Source organism: Bombina bombina, chromosome 2, assembly GCF_027579735.1.
Source record: "Bombina bombina isolate aBomBom1 chromosome 2, aBomBom1.pri, whole genome shotgun sequence".
NCBI classification, from domain to species: domain Eukaryota; kingdom Metazoa; phylum Chordata; class Amphibia; order Anura; family Bombinatoridae; genus Bombina; species Bombina bombina.
The window spans coordinates 519,212,517-519,237,199 of NC_069500.1; the positions used below are offsets into that span (position 1 = coordinate 519,212,517).

Here is a 24,683-nt window from a genome sequence, read left to right on the forward strand (position 1 = left end):
GTAAATACTGGTGGTAGCAATAAAAATAGAAAACTGTCAGTTAAGTGTAATATATTAAATTACAAAGGAATATTGTAGTTATTTTCTGTATGTTTTATGATAAATGTGTGACATGACCTAAAAAAAACCTAGACAAACTATACAGCTCTGTGATAATAAATGTTAACAAGAATAATTACATTTATTGAATATTCATTCATGTACTTTATTTAGTTTCCAAAATAATGATCCCTTTATATACAAGGGTCTCAGAGTACAATAAACCATATCTCATTTTCTTATGCAAATCCTTCTTGAATCTTCATTTAAATAAAAAGCATCAGTTGCTAGTGAGATATGTTCAGGCTCCTGCATAGATTATACTAACATGGGCATCATTCTTTTACTTTTAGTGCTGGTTTCCCCTTTAAGTAAGTGTATTTCTTAGATTATGAATTTGTTTGCACAATGGTTGCTGACTCATTATTATTGCTAATGTCTCACTATTTTACAGATGTTCTGTCTCAGACATTACAGGAGTCAGGTCCAGGAACTGTGAAATCATCAGAACAACTGAAACTGACCTGCACAGTGTCTGGGTTTGAGTTATCCAGCTATGGAGTTAACTGGGTGAGACAACTCCCAGGGAAGGGACTGGAATGGATTGGAGTAATATGGGGTGGTGGAAGCATAGATATCAATGCTTCATTAAAGAGCAGAGTCTCAATCACTAAAGATAATGCAAAAAAACAAGTTTACTTCCAAATGAACAATATGAGAGTAGATGAAACTGGCAAATATTACTGTGCGAGACACACAGTGACAGCAATGAATGAGCAACTCAGACAATATCCTGCAGCTGTATAAAGAGCTTGGAAATGAAAACCACAAGGGGACGTGTCACACAGCCTTGTTCAATATAACCTCAGTGATGAAAATCAGGAGATTTAAAACCAAAATTATTCCATAATAGAACATGGGTTATCTCCAGAAAATAGCCTATAACCGGTATAAAAGTGCATAAAGAAAATGCTGTGATGTTTTAAGAAGTTTTTTTTTAATGTAATTGCACTGTTTCTTGCATTTAATTGTATGTTAATTTAACCTATTGGCAGGGGTTAAATACATGGTTAAAGTCACTTCCATTGAAGCAAAGCACTACTTAGACCTAACTCATTTGGTGAGTAAATGACAAGAATATTTGCGTAGCCACCACAAACCAGCTAGCTCCCAGTAGTGTATAGCTGCTCCTGAGACTACCTAGTACATTGAAAAGTCTTTTAAATTTGATTTCTCTATCTGAACCATGGCAGCTTAATTTTGACTTTCATGTCCCATTAAAACATGCAGTGCAGGAGTCACAGCTTTTGCAAGTAGCAGGTCGTCATTTACTGTTATACATATTGTAAGGTTTGTAAAATTTGGTTTGAACTAAGATAATTTTAAAATTGAAAATAGCAATAAATAAATGTAATTTTTACATAAAAAAATAAATTTAGCATTCCTTTTTGCACTTTAAATATTTTTTGTTTTATTTTATACCAGTGATCTCCTTAAATGCCCTTATCATTTATGTCTGGCCTCCCCAGATTCTAATTCTAGACAACCAAAACCAACATCAGGTTGCCAGATAAATGGCCCCAGTTCAACTTGAGTCAGTCCCTTTTAAATATTGTAAAAAACTATACTCATCAAAGGTTAAAAGCTACAATATATTGATTGAGGCTTTTTTCCCAGTGTACCCATTATGCCAATACACAAATGGTTTTCTGATGGTTAAAGGGACAGTACACTGTAAAATTGTTTTTCCATAAATGTATTTTAAATGACTTGTTATACCAACTGCAGAGTATAAAATATTTGAGAAATTGCATTTTTGGGTTTATTTGTGTACCTGAAGTAGCTGGTTTTGTGCTTTGAAACCAAAGCCTATTACAATGGGTTGAGCTTCAGGTAATATCAGATCTCATTATGTTATCACTTTCATGTACACAGACTTGCTTCCTTATCTTATATTTGTCTGGAACACCAAAGCTCAATACATAGAGAGAACAATGGAAAATTATCATTTTATTACTTAACTATCATGCCCCCCACTGAGGGTGTAATCTCTTCTGCTGGCTGTGTTTACTTAGGCTTGTCAATAGTGTATACGCCAGTATCAAAACTTTCAGTATAGGTTGGGAAACCACAAGCTAAATCAGCTATTTCAAATGCTGAAATATGAGTAAAGGAGCCACTTGCAACCAATTTAATACACTCTAGCAGGTAAAAGGGATCATTGGGAATAATTTAAATGGGAGAAAGTTTTTGGGTGAACTGTCCCTTTAAGCAATGACAAAGATGGAAATTAATTGCAATAGGTGCCTTTTTAATTCTTGATTGATGGAACCCATTTTAAAGGATATTTATAAATAAGCAAGTACTGTTAGTAAGTGTGTCTTAGAAGAAAACATTTACATAAAGATTGCTTCACATCATTTGCAGATGTTGGGATTCTAATGTGACTTTTCCTGTATATCCCCATAGCTGCACAAGATATCACATACTCATCACATATACATATGTAAATTACAGGGCCTAATCAAGAGCCTTGAGATGTTGAATTTCAAAGTCAAACCTAGTGTCAAAAACATGCTGAAAAGTTTCTCAAAAAATGGATTGTGATTGCCGAGAACTTTTTTGCCCCATTGTAAAAATAGAGTTTCAAGTAATTATCAGAAAATATAGTCTTGGGTGTGAGAAAGAGATAAAAGAAGCCTTTTTGGCTAGAAAAAGAAGCAAAAAAGCCTCAGCCGATAGAATGTTATTGACCCCATAATTAGAAAAGGTAATTTATGACACTATATGCAGTGCCTCTTTATTATGCTGAATACATGTATTAAAAAAATAATAATGAAGAACAGATAGTAATCTGTCAGTTAGAATTGTTACTTCTTAAACACACACACACATACAGTGGGGCAAAAAAGTATTTAGTCAGCCACCAATTGTGCAAGTTAGCCCACTTAAGAAGATGAGAGAGGCCTGTAATTTTCATCATAGGTATACCTCATATATGAGAGACAAAATGTGGACACAAATCCAGACAATCACATTGTCTGATTTGGAAAGAATTTATTTGCAAATTATGGTGGAAAATAAGTATTTGGTCAATATCAAAAGTTAATCTCAATACTTTGTTATATATCCTTTGTTGACAATGACAGAAGTCAAACTTTTTCTGTAAGTCTTCACAAGGTTGTCACACACTGTTGCTGGTATGTTGGCCCATTCCTGCATGCAGATCTCCTCTAGAGCAGTGATGTTTTGGGTCTGTTGCTGGGCAACACAGACTTTCAACTCCCTCCAAAGGTTTTCTATTTGGTTGAGATCTGGAGACTTGCTAGGCCACTCCAGGACCTTGAAATGCTTCTTACGAAGCCACTCCTTCATTGCCTGGGTGGTTGTTTGGAATCATTGTCATGCTGAAAGACCCAGCCACCTTTCATCTTCAATGCCCTTGCTGATGGAAGGTGGTTTGCACTCAAAATCTCACGATACATGGCCCCATTCATTCTTTCATGTACATCCCTTTGCAGAGAAACAGCCCCAAAGCATGATGTTGCCACCCCATGCTTCACAGTAGGTATGGTGTTCTTTGGTTGCAACTCAGCATTTTCTCTCCTCCAAACACGACAAGTTGTGTTTCTACCAAACAGTTCTACTTTGGTTTCATCTGACCATATGACATTCTCCTAATCCGCTTCTGGATCATCCAAATGCTCTCTAGCATACTTCAGACGGGCCCGGACATGTACTGGCTTAAGCAGGGGGACACGTCTGGCACTGCAGGATCTGAGTCCCTGGAGGTGTAGTGTGTTACTGATGGTAGCCTTTGTTACATTGGTCCCAGCTCTCTGCAGGTCATTCACTAGGTCCTGTGTGGTTCTGGGATGTTTGCTCACCGTTCTTGTGATCATTTTGACCCCACGGGGTGAGATCATGAGTGGAGCCCCAGATCGAGGGAGATTATCAGTGGTCTTGTATGCCTTCCATTTTCTAATTATTGCTCCCACAGTTGATTTCTTCACACCAAGCTGCTTGCCTATTGCAGATTCAGTCTTCCCAGCCTGGTGCAGATCTACAATTTTGTTTCTGGTGTCCTTCGACAACTCTTTGGTCTTCACCATAGTGGAGTTTGGAGTGTGACTGTTTGAGGTTGTGGACAGGTGTCTTTTATACTGATAACAAGTTCAAACAGGTGCCATTAATACAGGTAATGAGTGGAGGACAGAGGAGCCTCTTAAAGAAGAAGATACAGGTCTGTGAGAGCTAGAAATCTTGCTTGTTTGTAGGTGACCAAATACTTATTTTCCACCATAATATGCAAATAAATTCTTTCCAAATCAGACAATGTGATTGTCTGGATTTGTTTCCACATTTTGTCTCTCATAGTTGAGGTATACCTATGATGAAAATTACAGGCCTCTCTCATCTTCTTAAGTGGGCTAACTTGCACAATTAGTGGCTGACTAAATACTTTTTTGCCCCACTGTATGTGTGTGTGTGTTTAAGAAGTAACAATTCTAACTGACAGATTATATATTATATATATATATTACAAAAGTCTATTTAAATAATTAAGGCATAATTGTAAAATTACCAAAAAAATAAAAAAATACATAAATTCATTATCACATTCCACAAAATCTTGCAGCTTTCTAACTGTATGTTAGAATATATAGCAATACTGACACCATTTTGTCTTTAGTCATCCATATCAGTTAAGAAAAGTGATACCCCCCTTAAGATAATGCCTAACACTGTATAAAAAATGTTTATTGGCATCCTCTGATTCAGCTAAGACCAAACGTATATATTTTTATTATATTTGATCATTTTAAGGTCTTTATCTGCAGCTATGTCTAAAATGAGGCAATGGGGTAACTCTTTCTTTGGTATAATAGAACTGGCCAAATTCTTGAAATTGACCCCCAAAACTATATATATACATTTTTAAAGTAGACTGCCAAAGGTATATGTCATGCCACTGTTTGGTCACCAAATATGATCATATAACAAAATTGTTAACTTTTTTGCAAACTTTTGGGTTCTCACTGACATTATTTACACATAATTACTGCAGTTATAAGACAAATGGATTGCAAGCTTCTCTGTGATCAGAAATAGCAGAAATGCATTTTTTTTGTCACAGTTTTTTTATAGCTAGAAGGCTGCTAATTGCAGATGTGCACCACACTTCTGAAATTCCCGGCTGTGAAGGGGTTAATCAGTTAGCTTGTAGGTTAATATTTGCTGTAATGTAGGGATTATCCTCCCATCTGACACCTCCCACTCCCTGATCCCTATCTGATCTCTCCTCTCCTCCACAGGTCACCACCATCTTAGGTACTGGCAGACAGTCTGCCAGTACGCAGATAGTTTTTTTTTTTAAATTTTTATTTATTTTTATTTCCCTCCTCACCCTCCTACCTCCCTAATCCAAAAAAGCTCTCTAACCCTCCCCCTCCCACTGTTCCTACTATGGGCAAGATTACAAGTCACATGGCAAATCAGTTGCGGAAATCCTGTGCATGTTATAGCTTTTTCGCATTTGTAATCGTGCAGCTATTACAAGTTTCAAAATGACTTTTGCACGCGCATTAAGCCGCATAATCCAAACAGCCAAATCGTGTGCGTGTTCATGTATTCATGTTCATGGAGAAGACAAATAGAAGGAAAAATAACTAACACGCTGCTATGCAAAGCCCATGACGTATTCTTCTCAAAAAGTGGTTATGAAAATGTGAATATTTCATGTTGTGCAAATGTTTTCTTAACGGAATATGTTCGATTTATTTATAAATAAATATTTCTCTATATATGTGATGATTGTTGGATTGCTATATTGAATTATAGCGAGATATGTATATGAATATATATGTCTAGATATTTACAGTATATGCAAATATCGAAAATCCCTCTGAGATATTGTTTAATGTGCATAAGATTGTAATGTAAAATCTTTTCATTGTCTCCCTAGCTAAACATATCTCTATACATATAAATTCATGTTTCTCAATGTATGTGTATGTATGTCAATGTAAAATACCAAATCAGCTTTTTTTCCCTAACACCTGAGATCTCCTATTTTTGAGCTTTTATAACTTATCTTTGCAATATTTTTCTTTTAAATAATAATTGTTAATTTTCAAGACGTATATATCAGAGCAATGGACTTATACTTTTACTTTAAGTAAGTGTATTACTTAAGTTAAGAGTTCCTCTGTAAATAAATGTTTGTTTAGAGGCTCACATGTGTCTCAGACATTACAGGTGTCCGGTCTATATACTGTCAAAACTTCAGAACAAACAAAACAGAAGAACCCGGAAGGAAAAAATTGAGGAAGGGTTCTGTGACCCCCATGGAGGCCAAGTGGAAGGGTCGTACAGGGGCCAGTAGGCTGGGCCTCTTGAAAGTAGGTGGTGTGACGTAGAGGAAGTGAGGCAGTTCAGGAGCAGCGAGGAGAAGCTGCTGCTTTCCTGCGCACAACGGAATGGCGGGACCCGGTGAACGGCAGGTGTTTTACCTGACTTATGGTGGCTGCTTTCCAGGAGCTGTTTCGGGGATGGTCAGAGCGGCCAGGGAGGATGACCGGGAGCATCATATGAGGACCAGAACGGGTGAGGAGAAGCTGCGGTTTCTCTTCGCACAGTGGACCTGTCAGGAGCAGGGTACAGCGGGGGGGCCTCTCCCTGCTTTGGCGGCATTTTGCAGGAGCAGTAACACAATAGTGATGAGGGCTGGTGGATTCTGTCAGGAGGCATCAGGAGGATTTATGGCAGCAGAGGTGGTCCGGATGAGACAAGCCTACAGCAGATGCAAGTAAGTAGTGGAAGGTGTGGATGCAAAGCAGATGATATGGAGAGGTTCTGGAGCTTACAGCAGGCATTTGCCGGTGGGGTGTGATGGTGTAGACTCTGCAGGAGTAGGGCAGCAAGGGCCTGTAAAGGTATGGTTGCGGGTAGAGGGTTGGTCCTGTTGTCCGGAGCACTAGCCGGCAGGCCTGGCTAGCAGATGGGTGCTGCTTTGGGGAGCTGGGACAGGGGTACACGGCAGGGGTATATTAGCCCTGAGCGGGTGGCTAAGTGGATTCATGTCGGGACACGGGTGGCTCGGGGTACCTCATGTGGGGAGCTGATTAGCACGGCTCTGGGAGCTGGTGTAAGCAAGAGGTTTAGCGGACGGGGAGTATCAGTGGCTGGATACAGCCTCCCCCTGCAGTTCTCAGGAGCAGTGATGGACAGGTTTGGCCTGTCGGCTGTTTCTTGGGGGGTATTAGCCAGCCCAGGGGACAATAGAGCGGGGTCCTATCGGAAGAGCCGGATGTCAGCAATGGTGGCTGTAAGGGAGCATGGGCCCTGTATGCCTGACTGGGAGGAGCGGGATGTCAAAGGCGGCATGGGTGAGGGCTTTGCGGGCTTCACAGTGTGGGGCCGAGTGGAATAAAGGAAGGGCCACGGGGATAGAGGGGTGGGGAGCCACAGTGTTTACCCTCCTGGAGCCCGGTAATGGGCTAGTTAGTGGGGTTTCTGGGGGTGGGTACAAGGGAGCTGGCTGGTAGAAAGTATGGAGTCAGGTTAGGGGTGGGAGGTTATCTGGTTGGGTGCAGTAGAGGGGGAATGGGAGCGGCAGTTGGGAGCCCTTGTGGGGGGGTCAGATGAGCTGGTTGCTTAAAGGCACAAGCTGTTCTTGTGGGAGGGGTTTGTGCCCCTGGGGGCTTTGATTGGGGAGGCTCCTCTTGGATACCTGTCCAGGTTTCCAGGTGGGGGGGGGGCTGGGAATTTCCCTGGGTTCAGGAGCATTTGGAGGGCAGAGCTGAGGTCGTGGGGCTAGATCAGATCTATCAGGTGGGGGTACTGGTAGGGTTGAACGGGGAGGAGTTGGTAAAGGGAGGTTAAGGGGGTCAGGGTAGGGGCAAGGGGTGTTATTACTTCATGGGAGAATGCAGGAGGGTTTGTTGGCAGATGGGTCGGGGGGAGCCATGGGCAGCTGTCCTGGAGCTATACGGCTGGTGAGCATGTAAGAAGTCCCAGCTACCGCAGAGGAGGTTAATAAGCATCAGGAAATATTTCACAGATGGCATTGGACAAGTGCAGGAGGGTTGAAGAGGTAAAAGGTCACCTGGAGCAGCACGTTGCGGATGGTGGGAGATTGGGGTTGTTTTCAGGGGGCCCTTGTTGCGGGCTATTTGGAAGAGCTGGGTGTTTGCAGTGGATGGTGGTTAGAAGGAACAAGGGAGTTTGATGTAGGGATATTCCCAGGATTTAGGGTTTTGGGGTTTTGTTGGGAGCATCCTGTTTGGTCCGGTTCGTTAGTTGCCTTAAAAAAAAAAAAAAAAAGTTTCCTGGGGCATAGTGCTTCGATCCTGGTCTCGCCAGTCTGAGGGTGTAGCTAGGGGTCCACCAGCTTGCTTTTCAAGCGGAGAGGCTGGCGCTGTTGCCTTGTATGCAAGAGGTCTGGAGTTCGAATTCAGCGGTGCCGCCGGGTCTCTTTAAGCCCCCCCTTTAAACTCTAGTGGCTCGGGTTAATAGGTGTTTGGTTGTTACGTTGTGGGTTTGTGGGTGTGGCGTTGTGCCTTACCTTTGCCAGTGTTGCAGCATAATGGTCTGCTTAACTATCGTTCAAGCAGAAGATTTGGGATTTGAACCCAGCTACTGCTACTTGCTCCTGGAATGGGGCACTCTAAATTTGTTATATCGAGGAGTGGTTTTGCTGAGATAGCGTTATAGCTGCCGTGTGTATATGGCCCTTAGTCTGTGTAGGTGGGCTTTGCGCTTATGATTGGGTTCAGATGGTGTGGTCTGCGGGTATATCCGTTCAGTCTTTACATCTCATACAGGGCCTTTATGGTAGAGCTCCTCATGAGGTCACTGTCCCATGTTAATTCAACTAGTTAAAAAAAAAAATATATAGTAATCCTCGATTTCCTCAGTTATCCAAGTTGGGCCTGGGCTTATGCTTTATTTAATGGAATTTGGCGTGCATGATTATCCGATCCCTTCAGTTGAGGGTTGGAGTATCAATTGTGTGGGTGGTTTTGGTTAATTGTGGTGGTCCCCCCCCCTCATTCCACGGTTTCTTATTGATTCCTTCCAGATTCTCCTGGGTTTTAAAAATAAAATAAATAAATAAAAAATGTGGGGAGTGATTGGGCTTGCCGATGCCAGTTGCATGTGGCCGGTGTTTTTATACGTATTTGGTGTTTATATGTGGGTATATGTTTGTTATATGTGGATTTATATATAGGTTCATGTGTGTTGGGGCAGGCACCGGGTTATATATGTCCTTATGTGTTGGTAGTTCGGATGTTGTGGTGCTACTGCTTCCATTGAAGAAGGAGGTTCACCTTCCAGATTTAGCTAGGGTTCTTTGGCTGAATCTGGCGTCGTCAGGGTATTGTGATGTCCAAGGCACCTTGCTGGTCTTTCTCTCCGCTGGGGCAAGGCCCAGATCGTTATGGTTTGTGTACATAGGGGGGCTAGTCTTTTGATTAGCTTTTGTTTGGCTTGTTGGCTTTATACAGATATACCTTGGTGGCTAGCATGCCTGGATTGTCAATAGATGGCCAGGAGTTGATTCTACCCTGGGTGCTGATTATTTGGTGTTCCTCTGTGGTCTCATGGGTGTACTTACGTACTGGTAAGTAGGAAATGGAGAGTCTGAGAGTTCTTTGACATAATGTTGTTCTCCTGTCGGTGTCGAGTGCTCCAATGGTCAGGGGGGGTAGTGTGTTTTTAAGGTTCATATTAGATTATCCTGGCTTTACCCAACTAGGGTCAGGCCCCTGTTGTCTTTTTGGCATTTCTCAGTGATGTGGAATCAATTTTCAGTCATGTTTGTTGGAAGGTGGGTGCCGATCTGCGTATCCTGTCTCTCATCTCATTGTATAGGTTTTATTACTGAATTTTGTATACGTTCAGCTCTCCTCCTTCCATAATGATGTTTGTGGTTATGATTTGAGTGTTGTCAATAGTAGCATGTCATTGCAGTATTTCTTCCCTAGGCTTTCATTGGTAAGCGGAGGAGCAGGGGAGGTTGCATAGTCGGTGTTTGGTCATGTTCAGGCTACTGGAATCTTTATCGGCAGTGTGAGTATGCAACACTATTCATGAGGCAGCATTCATGAGTAATTAATTGGGTGGTCCTGTTGATAGCGATTTGTTAAATACATGGGATTTTTGGCTGTTTGTGGGGGATTGCTGAATTTGTCAGTGTTATACGCTGTGGATTAAGGGAGTCTGTTGTGATCCTCCAGGGGGTCTTGGTTTGGGGGGGCGATAGGGACCTCCAGTGGGTTAGTTAATTCGGCTGTGGGAAGCTTTCGCTTCACGCGGGGGTTTGTGAGGGTGGCGTATACTCTGTCAGGGGTGTTGGTGGGGATCCTGGTGTTTTGTTTCCCACCCCGTTTTGACAGCTCTATTAATATGGAGGGTGGGTTGTTTCTATTTGAAGGTGCCTCAATTTTGCAATTATTGGATTATAATGCACGAGGTTGCAAATGAAGTATTTCTTTGCTTTAATATGCCATATTGCCAGGTACTTTATGGTAGGGGAGGATTCCGAGTGTTCATCCTAATAAATTGGGTTGAGCTTGTAATTATAGCGACCCCCATCACTTTATCGCATAGTGTGGATTGGCATGCTCCGTAATATTATATCGGCCAAAAAAGCAAGCCCATTCCTTGGGCGATCGGTGGGATATTAGCATTTTATTCCTTATCTCTGCTTTGACCCAATGGGAGTGTATTTCTTCTGTTGGGGGCGTTAATGCCGTTTTGGCCTCAGGGATGAGAACTTTTAGGGTGGGACGGGAGATCAGGCTGATAAACTAATTCAAATGCCAATATAGGGTTAATGGACACGCTAGCATGGCGTATTGATTAACTCGGATGTTGGTGGATTGGAAGGTTGTGAGTTCGAATCTAACTTGTCATGTTTGATTTGTGAATTATATATATATATATATATATATATATATATACACACCCAATTTATAGGGTATATATATATATATATATAAAATAGGGGCGCTATCTATATATGCCAAATATCTAAATACACCAAGATAGTGATAACCACAGTTCACAGTATATTACATTTACATAGGCATACAAACATATATGTAGATGGTTACAGAAAAAAAGAAAAAAAGAACCTGTATAGTTGATAATATCAAAATAAACAGATCAGAGTCCAAATAATAAACTCTATCAAAGTCCCCAATGGCTATGGGGGTGTGCAAGGCAGCTCTCCTCGATGTATAAGGCCGTCCACAACGAATTAATCTATAAAGAAACAGAGAAGGCGCCACATAGCATAATTCCGTATGGTATACCAAATAATATATTGCAGCTCAATTGCACTCACGTGTAGGAAAGCACCAAGATGTGGTGCTGACTAGGCAGACCGGAACCTCAGAGTTGCCCAGTAAACTCTCCTCTCAGGCTAAAGCTTCCAGCAGCCAAGTTAGTAGTCACCAACAAAGGTAAGGTGTGTGGGTGTCAGGAAGGCCCTTTAATTCCTCAGGGAATTGGAGGCTTACTCCAAGCAGGGATATCCAAATAAAAGGCGAAGTAGCAAGTATGTATCAATAAAAGTGTTTATTTTAACACATTAAAAACACAGCTACGCGTTTCTCAGTATCATGTACTGTTTCCTCAGCCTACTTCGCCTTTTATTTGGATATCCCTGCTTGGAGTAAGCCTCCAATTCCCTGAGGAATTAAAGGGCCTTCCTGACACCCACACACCTTACCTTTGTTGGTGACTACTAACTTGGCTGCTGGAAGCTTTAGCCTGAGAGGAGAGTTTACCGGGCAACTCTGAGGTTCCGGTCTGCCTAGTCAGCACCACATCTTGGTGCTTTCCTACACGTGAGTGCAATTGAGCTGCATGTTTGATTTGTGTATGGGTCTGGCTTTTAATTTCAATACTCGTGGACAATTTGATATTCTTCAGCGGGTTAGGTGGATTGGGGGAGTGGGTAATGAGGAAGGAGAATGTTTGAGTGGTCGGCCTCTTTGGCATTCGCAAAGCAGTGTCAGTTTTGCATCTGGTGGCATGTGGTTACTTGATTTGTTGTAATGGTTCGATAGGTCGGACGGGTTCCATAGTCAGGTTTGGGGTTCTTATGCAATTGGTTTTGGTGATGGATGTTCAGTCTTGGCTTAGTGGTTAGCATTCCTGGCTGGCAAATAGATGGTCGAAATTTTGAATCTACCCATGGGGGCAGAATTTTCAGTCTATTATTTAAAACAAATAAGGGTCATAAACCCCATAAAACCAGCTATAATGGGAGTTGCGTTCGGGGCCGTGTTTGGTTTTGTGGTAATTTTGTTGTATAGTGGTGCTCTGAATTGGTATATGGTTGGAGCATCAGCTTAAGTCTTGGACACCTCAGATCAGGTTTCCATTTTCAGGTAATGCATTCCCCTTGCTCTTTTTAATTGGGATGGGCCTGGGTGTCTGTGTTAAATGAGACGGATTGTTAGGTCTTGTGATTATTGGTTTATGGTAGAGAGATCTGTGGTGTAGTGGTTAGCGCTGCTGCTGCTTGAACCGAAGTGTGAGGGTCCAAAACCAGCAGTAGATGTTTGTTTGAATAGTGGTCTCATGGCCCGTTATGTTGATTAAGTTCCAATTGGGTATTGGTGTTGGGTTTCAGGGGAGTTACCCTGGCGGTTGTTGATGGCCATAGCGGGGTTATAAAGGCTGTTGGGGGTGGCGGGGCTCGACGTGGTGTTGAGCTGTGGCGGAGGGTGTTTGCCTATTTTGTGGTGGTTTTGATCAGAGTGGATTGTTGGTACCTCCTGTTTGATTGGCAGGGGAGAATTTGATAAAATGGGGCGTGCCCTTCTTAGTGGTAGGAACGGCACGTGTTGTGGATGGGCAAGCCCCCCGGGGTTTTATGGATATGATTAATTGACTATTGGTAATGTTATTGATATATTATTTATGGTGTTCAATAAAACAAGCTGCGGCCTTTATAACCCCACCCTATTGTGTCATGAATTTATTTAAGCGGAACGTAAGTGCCTAGTATGGGGTCAAGAAGAACCCGGAAGGAAAAAATTGAGGAAGGGTTCTGTGACCCCCATGGAGGCCAAGTGGAGGGGTCGTACAGGGGCCAGTAGGCTGGGCCTCTTGAAAGTAGGTGATGTGACGTAGAGGAAGTGAGGCAGTTCAGGAGCATAACGTGCAAGGAGAAGCTGCTGCTTTCCTGCGCACAACGGAATGGTGGGACCCGGTGAACGGCAGGTGTTTTACCTGACTAATGGTGGCTGCTTTCCAGGAGCTGTAGGGTTACTTCTTTTGTTCCTTAGCTCTGCTCTGGCTGATAAGGGTGTGGCACACGTTTTCTTCAGGGCCCTGGGGTGACCACTGAAATCACACACACATGCAACTGAGTGTTTTCACAAAAGTCCCGTTTATTTGAAGAACACACAAAGAATTTATAGTGATGTATATGTCATACATGAGGTCACAGGAAATATATAAAAAACATAGTTAACTTCACATCTGCATAAGGGGCCCACAGGAAATAAGAATGTTGTTATAGCACATAACAGAATATGCTCATATAACCATTTGTAGAGAGGGACTTATATTAGAAACATATGTTACAACTTATACAGAAAGAAACTTGTGGAATGCTGCGTTATAAACATTTTACAAGATACAAGATTTAAAGTTACCTTCAATATGCTTAATATGTGAGATTCAAATTACCCATATAACATATATATATAATATATATATATATACAAACATATAAACATATATATATATATTCATATACATATACATACATACACACATATACCCATCATTCCCCTCTTTGATCACATCGTGATCACATAATCTGTAATGTTCCTACAATATAAACTATCTGGGTCTACCTCTAATTAAATTTTGCAGTTGAACTTTTTCTGCATCTTGTATCATACCTGATATTTTCTTTCGTAAAGTACAAGACATGTAACAGTTAAACAATGTTAATAATAGTAAACAAATAGGTGTAAAGTGTTCAACATCTTCAGGTGAGTAGTAACATGCCGTTATTAATACTATTGGGATATACACAAATAACAATATCCCCATTAGGAAAAGGAAGATCTTGCAGAAATGTCTTGGATCCATGATTGAGATCGTCATCCTGGTCATTGTGAGGAGTGATCGATACCTTATCACCCACTTCTCCTCTCTTTGTGAGGGGTGACCGATAGCTTGTCACCCGCTTCTCCTCTCTTTGGACAGAGTTTCACTCGTGAAGCGTGTATCCAGATGTCCTTGTCGTCAGTCAGTACGGCAGTCCTGGTTATAGCGATCACAGTGACTGGCTTGCTGAACGGGAAACCTCCTTTCTTTGCTTTATTCAGCTAGCGAATGCAGACCAGATCTCCAGGCTTGAAAGGATGGGTTGGTTCCTGTGAGGGAAGAGGTAAACGGGAAGACACATCACCATAGATGCCATTCAATTTATCAATCAATTGTTTTACATATTGTTCCTTAATACAATCTAAATCACCATTTTTAATGATAAGTGGGCCTTTTACCCATGGAGTCGGGAATGGTCTACCCATTAGGACCTCAAATGGAGACAACCTGGTTGTCCTATTTGGGGTCATTCTGATTTCTGCTAAAATCGCAGGTAAATAGTTTTGCCATTTAACCCATGTACCTGCTGTTGCCTTTAAAAGTTTTTCCTTGATATTGCGATTCATTCTTTCTACAATCCCTGAGCTTTGAGGATGGTAGGGAATGTGAAAGTTCCAATTAATCTGTAACCATTCTACTAACTCATGTGTGATTTTACTAATGAACGCTGGACCGTTATCAGAATTAATCTGAAGCGGACAACCAAATCTGGGAATTATTTCAGTGGCTAAAATTTTAGCGACTGTTTTTGCATCTTCCCTCTGGGTAACAAAAGCTTCTGGCCACTTAGAAAATTGGTCAACTATTACAAGCAGATATAATTGTTTAGTGCCAGTTTTTGGAATATGTGTAAAATCAATTTGTAGATGTGTGAATGGGGCTGTAGGTGGGGGTAAGTGGTCATGCTGGGCTTTATTGGGGATGGTTGCATTGGTCTGTAAGCAATATACACATCTATTAATATATGCCTTGCAATGATCACCTATACCTCTAATGTAGAAAGATTGCTTCAACAAGTTAGTTGTTGGTTTTATACCTAGGTGTCCAACACCATGGGCTTGTGCTATAAAGAGTGGTGCACTGCTTTCCGGTATGCCCACCTTCCCCTCTTTAGAAAACAAACCATTCTCATCTAAAGTTAACCCATTAGTAGTCCAGAAAGATATGTCACTAGGAGTGGCATGTCCCTGGAGTTCAAGAAGCATATGGTCTGTAGGACATGAAGGTGGGGCTAAAACAGCATACATACGGATGGTGGATCTGGGTGTATGAGAAACATAAGCAGCCTCTTTAGCAATTTTATCTGCAAGTGCATTACCCAAGGAAATAGGGTCAGACTTGTATGTATGTGCACGGCAATGTATGATCGCTATGTCCTTTGGGAGTTGTAGGGCCTCTAAAAGTTCATTAATCAGGTCTGTATGAGAGATGGTCTTGTGGTGTATTACCTCTATACAATCATGATCTGTTGGAAAGTCTGGTGATCCTGTAAGTAAGGCACTAAGTATTTGAGTTGGCCCTGAGGATACACTACTATATTTAATAGTCAGATTTGTATTATTAAGTAATATACATTCATAACCAGAAAGTCTTTGAGAAGTCATGTGTTGGGTAGTGACATCTTTTACAAGATGTAAAACTTGGTGACTAGTGTGTAGTACTATTGGATGGCCTAATGTGATTGTTTCAACCATCTCTACAGCCATGGCGCAAGCCGCCAATGCTCGGAGACATGCCGGCATCCCATGTACCGGTATTGGAACTACTTTGGAAAAGAAAGCTACGGGACGCATATTGCCTCCACCATGCTCTTGGGCACAGACAGCAGCCATGGTTTTACAATTGTCCCTCGCATACAAGTGAAATGGTTTACAATAATCAGGTAGTCCTAAAGCAGGGGCACTAATAATGCTAGTCTTCAGAGCTATGTAGGATTTAGTCATGTCTGTGGTCCATTGTATATGTTCAGGGCTATCCCCTTTTGTGGCTTGCCTTAGAATGGAATCATGATGGGAGCACTCAGGAATCCATTGTCTGCAATAATTAATCATACCTAGAAAGGTGAGCATGTCCTTTCTAGTAACTGGCTTTGGGATCTGTTGAATCGCTTGGATTCGTTTGGGACTAATGGACCGGTGGCCTTGGGAAAGCACAAAACCAAGGTAATCCACTTTTGTCACTCCTACTTGTAGCTTATGTTTTGCTATTTTATGACCTTCAGCAGCAAGGTGTTTTAACAGACTTATTGTATCTACTGTATTAGCCTCCTGGTTAGGACTACACAACAGTAGGTCATCGACATACTGAAGGAGGACGGAACCTTGGCTGGGAGTCCATGACCGCAAGTGACGTTGGAGCACCAGCGAGTAGACCGCAGGTGAGGCCACATAGCCTTGAGGGAGGCGTGTCCAGGTAAGCTGACGCCCATCATAATAAAAAGCCATAAGTAGCTGTGTCTCAGGGTCCAATCGGACTGAAAAAAATGCGTTAGCTAAATCAATGACTGTAAATATACAGGCATCATGTGGAATGGCTGTGAGTAAGGTTGTAACATCTGGGACTATTGGGGCAATTGGGATTACTATTTCATTAATTGCCCTTAGGTCTTGTACTAACCTATATTCATTGTCTTTCTTTGGGATCGGATTTATGGGGGTATTATAGAGAGAAACTACTGGACGGAGGATTCCTTGTTTAAGGAATTCATCTATCATGGGTCTTATCCCTTCTTTCTTTTCTCTAGACAATGGATATTGTTTAATAAACACTGGAGTAGTATTAGGTTTTAATCTGGCTTTATATGGGGTACACTGAACTAAACCAACGTCAAGTTTTGAAGATGCCCAAACAGAGGATGGGACATCTGTCAATATGTCATTAAAAAAAACACAGGTTAGTGGACCCTAGACTCACGTCTAACCCACCCTGTCTAGTGACAGCTACTTTCAAACCAAGGGGACCCATAAGATCACGACCCAAAAGGTTAAGGGGACACCCAGTTATAATACGAAATGAGTGCAAAAGTTGTTGGCCAGTACAGGGTACCCTAACTTCAAGTGGCGGTGTGATGCGAGTCTGAGTCAGCACTCCATTAATCCCAAAAGAAGGTTCAGATTTTCCAGTAATGCCATCATACATATCTGAGCATAAGGCAGAGCATGTAGCTCCTGTGTCTACTAGAAATGGTAGGGGTTCTCCCTCTACTTCTAGGACTAAGTACGGTTGCTCATGATAACTTGTTGACACCACTGGAAAAATTGGAGTGCTACCTTCTAGGCACCCCTATGGCCATTGTATGTTGTGTTTGGGTGCATCCATGGGTGCAGGGGCTATGTAAGGCTGTCTGTTATACTGTCGGGGATTGTAAGGGGGGCCAGAATTATTAGGGGGTTTTGGGCATTCATTTTTCCAATGTCCCTGTTCCCCACAGTTAAAACAATGTGTTCTGTTTGAAGTATAATTCCCTCTAGCTCTTCCTCTAGCTCTCCCTCTCACATACATTCTATTACTCCCTGTATTATCCCTTTCCCTGGCCTGGAATGGATCACAATGTTGTAAATTCTGCTTTTGATAAAAAGCAGCGTTTTTTTCCCTCTTATTTCCTGATGTCAAAACAACCTGCCCCTTCTTTTTCATGAATTCTTTTCAAGAATTCTGCTGGAGTCAACTCTGGCCCATCAGAGACAAGTTGTTTCACCAACAAAGAAAGCTGAGGTTGCATATTATTAATGCAAGTCTGGACCTTCAGAGAGCCCATTGCATCTCCTGATTCCATTCCAGCCTCTTCCTTCCAGCATTTATAAAAACGCTTAACAAATTCTACTACTGTTTCCTTTGTATTCTGTTTGCACGCTAGTGCAATTGACATACTTTGTTTATCCTTCCATATTCTATGCATTTCTATACTTAATTCTGTCCACATTTCATCAAGTCCTTCACGTGTGTTTAGGGCATAGTTAATTGTTGGATCTCGACTCAATTTACTAATACTCTTTACATTACCCCACTCCCAACCTGATTCAGGGTCATAGTCTAGAAGTGCATCAATAATAATTCTTATATCTGTCTGTGTCATGTTTTGTCCTTGTAACATTCTTTTTAAATACATAATACAAGCTGATGGATGTTGACGGGGGTTTGGGGCTCCCTTGGTAATTTCCCTTAATTCACCCGGGGACAAAGGTTTAATAATTAATTGGTCTCCCACAGTAAGAAATGGCATACTAGCTTCTGGTACAGCTGCCTCCTCCTCCTCTACTTCTTCATTCCCTCTTTTATATTGTGGGGTTATTGTAGGGGGGTAGGAAGGTGTTACTGGTTCAACCTTAATCGGGGGTTTGGGCATAATTGGGGGTTTAGTGACCTGGTATTGGGGAGTTACAGAAGGTCCTGGCAAGGTCCATTCCTGGGGTACCTGAGCAGAGGCAATAGCAATAGTCTCTAGATCTATGTCACTAGGGGATGGGAGGCTAGGATATAGTCTGTTATATGATGGCAAAGGTAGGTGAGGGGCATTATATGGCGCAGGGGGGGGTGAATATGCTTTCTGTTTTTGCTTCTCACTTTTACCCTTCTTTTTATTCCCATCTATATCAATATATCGCCAGTATGGAGCAACAGTCAGCCAATTTTCCCCACCCTTTTTCATATAATCCATATTCCATCTTGGATCACCTTTATACCATGGAAATGCCTCTTCATCACCTAGACACAACCCTTTTACCATATTCATATGAAATTTATCATTATCCCCCTCTCTGGGGAATGGATCAGAGCTTCTCATAGCTTCTGTCCAATCTGCCATATTCTGAACCCAAGGAATAATATACATAAACCCATTGGGCAACACCCTTCCCACATAATCTTTACAATTTTCACCTGGTCTAGGTGATGGAAATTGTTTAGACTGGGATTTGCCCATTCTCAACACCTAACTTATCTTTAAAAACTTTTACAACAAAATATAATACAACACAAAATAAATAAATAAATAATAAAAATAATAAAAATAAAAAAATACAATACCTTTACCTTTAAGAGCAATTAATTATTGAATCTTTTTGCAAAAAAACACATTAACTAGAATGGTTGTACTCCGTTACCAGTTATTGTGCTTAATGCTTAAGTTTACAACAAGAGAAAGAAAAAAAAATATCACTATGCTGATCCTTTCAGTAGTTTCTGGCATTAATTATCTCTAGGTCAAAGGTCACCCTTCACCAGAAAAAATGTAGCCTTTTAACTAACATTCAGAAACAGCAATACATATAAGCAACAGTTTACTTTCTTAATACTTTAAACAATAAGCAGTATTTTACTTCCTTAACACTTTATACAAATAAACAGTATTTTGCCATACAGCATATTTAAAAACAAGCAGCATAAGAATTCATATAAACAATGCAGTATTTATCTTATAACTTTAAAGCAATGTTAGCCTACAGCAATATTTCAAAAGCAAGCAGTAAGAAAACGTGTGTTTTAACCCTTCAGCCAGACTTTATATAACCTGATTTCTACCAAAGAAATCTTTTATTCCCTTTTTATTTTTTTAATCAAAGATTTGATTAGAATCTACCAAAGATTCATATATATATTTAACCTGATTTTTACCAAAAAAATCTATTATTCCTCTTTTAGAATCTACCAAAGATTCACATATATATATTCCCCAACTATTCCTATGTAAAATGAAACTTAAGGGGTCTCGTGGTAAGAGAAAAAAGGTCAGAATAAAAAGACTCTTTGTTCAGCTTACCTTCCGAGAGTTCCCTGTTTCATTCCACTTCTGACGCCAGTTTTGTAGGGTTACTTCTTTTGTTCCTTAGCTCTGCTCTGGCTGATAAGGGTGCGGCACACGTTTTCTTCAGGGCCCTGGGGTGACCACTGAAATCACACACACATGCAACTGAGTGTTTTCATAAAAGTCCCGTTTATTTGAAGAACACACAAAGAATTTATAGTGATGTATACGTCATACATGAGGTCACAGGAAATATATAAAAAACGTAGTTAACTTAACATCTGCATAAGGGGCCCACAGGAAATAAGAATGTTGTTATAGCACATAACAGAATATGCTCATATAACCATTTGTAGAGAGGAACTTATATTAGAAACATATGTTACAACTTATACAGAAAGAAACTTGTGGAATGCTGCATTATAAACATTTTACAAGATACAAGATTTAAAGTTACCCTCAATATGCTTAATATGTGAGATTCAAATTACCCATATAACATATATATATAATATATATATATACACACATATACACATATATATATATATATACATATACATATACATACATACACACATATACCCATCAGGAGCTGTTTCGGGGATGGTCAGAGCGGCCAGGGAGGATGACTGGGAGCATCATATGAGGACCAGAACGGGTGAGGAGAAGCTCCCTCCCATTTTTCTATGTGTTTTGAGCGGCATGTCGCAGCTTGGGGGTGGCGGGGGGTGTTTGCCTATTTTGTGGTGGTTTTGATCAGAGTGGATTGTTGGTAGCTCCTGTTTGATTGGCAGGGGAGAATTTTATAAAATGGGGCGTGCCCTTCTTAGTGGTAGGAACGGCACGTGTTGTGGATGGGCAAGCCCCCCGGGGTTTTATGGATATGATTAATTGACTATTGGTAATGTTATTGATATATTATTTATGGTGTTCAAAAAAACAAGCTGTGGCCTTTATAACCCCACCCTATTGTGTCATGAATTTATTTAAGCGGAACGTAAGTGCCTAGTATGGGGTCATGACATCAACAGTGTTTTGGTTTACATCATCCAGATACAAGTTTAGTGTGAAGCAACTTCCAGGAAAGGGACTGAAATGGATTGGGGCAATATGAAAAGTTGGATCAGTGGAGCCACATTGTACTCAGTTTCTTGCCCTTTGACACCACTAGATAACTGCCAGGCATACTCCCTAGAAGCACATGCAGGTGACCACCTTAAGCTGGAATATGTGTATATCTACTGTATCAGTTATTTTTCCTTTCATCTTTAAAAAGTAGTTGGTGACAGAAGTTTGCTTGGTTGCGAGACATCATTGACAATATTTTTGATGGAAAATTATAGTGAGCTAGCACACCACGTGCTTACGATATCTGATGAAGAGGTCTTCTGTCTTATCTGAATTGAAAACAATGCTTCACAATTATTTTAATCATAAAAAAGACACTATGATACTTAATCCGAAGAATATTACCTGGGGTTGTTATATCTATAAAGTAAAGGAAACATTTGTTTACTTTAAGAGTAAAAATAAGATGCAATAATTTGTATACTCATGAAAAAAAAGGTTTTTTTATAGAAAACTTTTAAAGTATAAATAAATATTCTGCTTCTTTATTTAATATTATGCTTGGACAATAGTTTTTGTTGGGTTATTTAAAATTGGTAGAGTATAAATAAGTACTTTAATACAGCAATTACAAATATTTTTAATGTCCAGCTATAACCTAAGTCAATATTATTTGTACTTTGTATTATTATTATTGTGTTCAGAAGACAATTTTTTTTTAAATCTTAAAGGGACATAATACCTCTTGCTTTTGTGTGAAAAAATATGCCACGTTCCTTATAGAGCCCAACAAAAGAAAATCCTCTAACTTAGGTTTTCTTCAAAATGCTTTGCAGCACAATTTCCTAAATCAGCTATTGATTTGCAAAATTTTGAAGAAACTTTAGGTTAGAGAATTTGCTTTTTGAGCTACCTAAGTAGTTTGGGACAAGTACAACTTTTTATTCAAAAGCAAGGAGTGTTTAATGTCCCTTTAATGATTTCATTAATAATTCCCCTAGTACAAAATGAGTGAAATATTAATAGGCAGAAATAAGGATAACCTGAAATAGGATTTCTTTAATTACCTAGGAAAATCATGATGGTTCTTTTCTGATAGATTTTTGTATGTTTCCTTTAAAGGGACAGTCTACCATAGAATTGTTATTGTTTTAATAGATAGATAATCCCTTTATTACCCATTCCCCAGTTTTGCATAACCAGCACAGTTATATTAATATACTTTTTACCTCTGTGATTACCTTGTATCTAGGAACCTTCTTCCAGCCCCCTGATCACATGACTGACTGTTTATTATCTATTGTCTTAAATTTAGCATTGTTTTGTGCAAAATCTTAAATAACCCCCTGTGCCTGAATACAGTGTTATCTATATGGCCTACGTGTACTTTCTGTCTTTGTGTTGAAAAGAGATTTAAAAAGCAGGTGATAAGAGGCAGCCCTCAAATGCTTAGAAATTAGCATATGAGCCTACCTAGGTTTAGTTTAAACTAAGAATGCCAAGAGAAAAAAGCAAATTTGATGATACAAGTAAATTGGAAAGTTGATTAAAATTAAAAGTCCTATCTGAATAATCAAAGTTTAATTTATACTAGACTGTCCCTTTAAATGTTTAACATAAAACATACATTTATCAAAGTTTCATCCACAAAGCAAACACTTTTGTATAATTATAATATGAGATAGTAAGAACAACAAATGTAATTAATTAAAGAGCTTTTAATTATTCTTAATGGAGTTTCTAAAATAATGATTCCTTTTTATACAAGTATGTCAGACAAGTCATATAAACTGCAATATAAATCATATAAGTTTGTTATGCAAATCACTGTTGTATCTTCATTTAAATAAAAGCATCAACTGCCTGTAAGACATTCATCTGGATCCTGCACATTTCCTGCTAACATGGACATGTTTGTTCTTTTAATTGTAATGTGTGTCTCCCCTTTAAGTAAGTGCATTACATAGATCATGAATTTGTATATATTGCTATGTCATTGCTAATGTCTCACTATTTTACAGGTGTCCTGTCTCAGACGTTACAGGAGTCAGGTCCAGGAACTGTGAAACCATCAGAACAACTGAAACTGACCTGCACAGTGTCTGGGTTTGAGTTATCCAGCTATGGTGTTCACTGGGTGAGACAACTTCCAGGGAAGGGACTGGAATGGATTGGAGTAATATGGACTGGTGGAAGCACAGTTATTGGTGATTCATTCAAGAGCAGAGTCACAGTCACAAAATATAATGCAAAAAAACAAGGTTACTTCCAAATGAACTATATGAGAGTAGATGAAACTGGAAAATATTACTGTGTGAGAGACACAGTGACAACAATGAATGAGCAACTCAGACAATATCCTGCAGCTGTATACAGAGCTTGGAAATGAAAACCACAAGGGGACGTGTCACACAGCATTGTTCAGTATAACATCAGTAACTAAACACAGGATATATAATATAAACAAATTACTTTATATCAAAGGGACATGGTACTCTAAACGTTTCATTATGAGTGTTAAAGAGTAGCACTTAAACATGTTTAAAATGTTTTTGCATGTAAAAAGTTGTTTAATGTAATTTGAAACTTGCAGAAAGTTAATGATTCTGTACAGCTTCACTTTGGACTGTAATCTAATGCTTATTGGCTGAAAGGGACAACCCAAACAGAAAACAAATTGGTTTTATTCAGCACAGGAACAATCAAACTAAGCAAAACACTGTAAAACATCTTGAAACATTTTAGTTTAGACAATGTTGAAATAAAAAATGAAATTCAGAATATTACATTAAATATTACATACAAAATAATTTAACATTTCTTGCTGCACATAAAATAGTTTGTTTTTGTCATTTTTTTTTTTTTAGATTTTGCATTATATTGCAAAGTAATTACTTTATTTAAAATTCCAGCCATAACATTTTATAAGGATTAGTTATAAAATATGGATTTTTAAATAAAGTGTAACCACAAGTTGATAAACAGCAGTTTTAAACCGCTGTTTCCTTATCTCTCCACAACCTCTAAGATAATATGAGTACTTTTAAATCGTCCTGGTCTGATTACCTACAAATGACCTGCACAGTGCCTGGATTTTAGTTATCCAGCTAGAGAGTTAACTTGGGGAGGCAACTTCTAGGGATGCGACTACAATTAGGGCTAGATTACAAGTGGAGCGCTTTGCCCGCAAATGGGCAAATTTGCCCATTGCGGGGGTGCGTGATAATTAATGAGCCATTACAAGTGCTCGTGGTAGCAATTCAGATCTCTGGTTAATTTTATAAAGCAGCATCTTTATTTTTTAATAAAATAACTGCACTATGCAGTATTTGGGGGTTAAAGTTGATGGGAGTGGGGTGTTAGAAAAAAATTGCCTTTACATTACAGTCTATAGTAAAAGTGTGTTCCCAGTAAATATATATGTATATGCTTTATGTGTTAACCCTTAGTGCCATATTCTGGGCTTCTCTCTGCCGCGATGTCGCTCAAAATAGCGAGATCACGCTATTTCTGCAGGAGTGGGCACTGCAGAAATAGATTTGCAGAGTTGTTGATGCAGAAAGGGCCACTCTGTGGCCCTCTCTGCATCGCACAGGGGTGGTGCCGATCGTTGGTGGGTAAGAGTGTAATGAGGGAGGTGGGTTGACGGTCCATCGTTGGAGGAGGAGGCGGAAGGAGGGCGGGAGTG

At 40.0% G+C, this 24,683-nt stretch overlaps 1 gene segment (V, D, J or C); it reads left to right on the plus strand.

Moving 5' to 3' along the window:
• The first annotated feature begins 354 nt into the window (after positions 1-354).
• On the plus strand, positions 355-23,384 carry LOC128647149 (Ig heavy chain V region XIG14-like). The segment is given in 2 exon segments: positions 355-410; positions 23,017-23,384. Coding segments are annotated over 2 exon segments (411 nt in total).
• Positions 23,385-24,683: the final 1,299 nt, after the last annotated feature.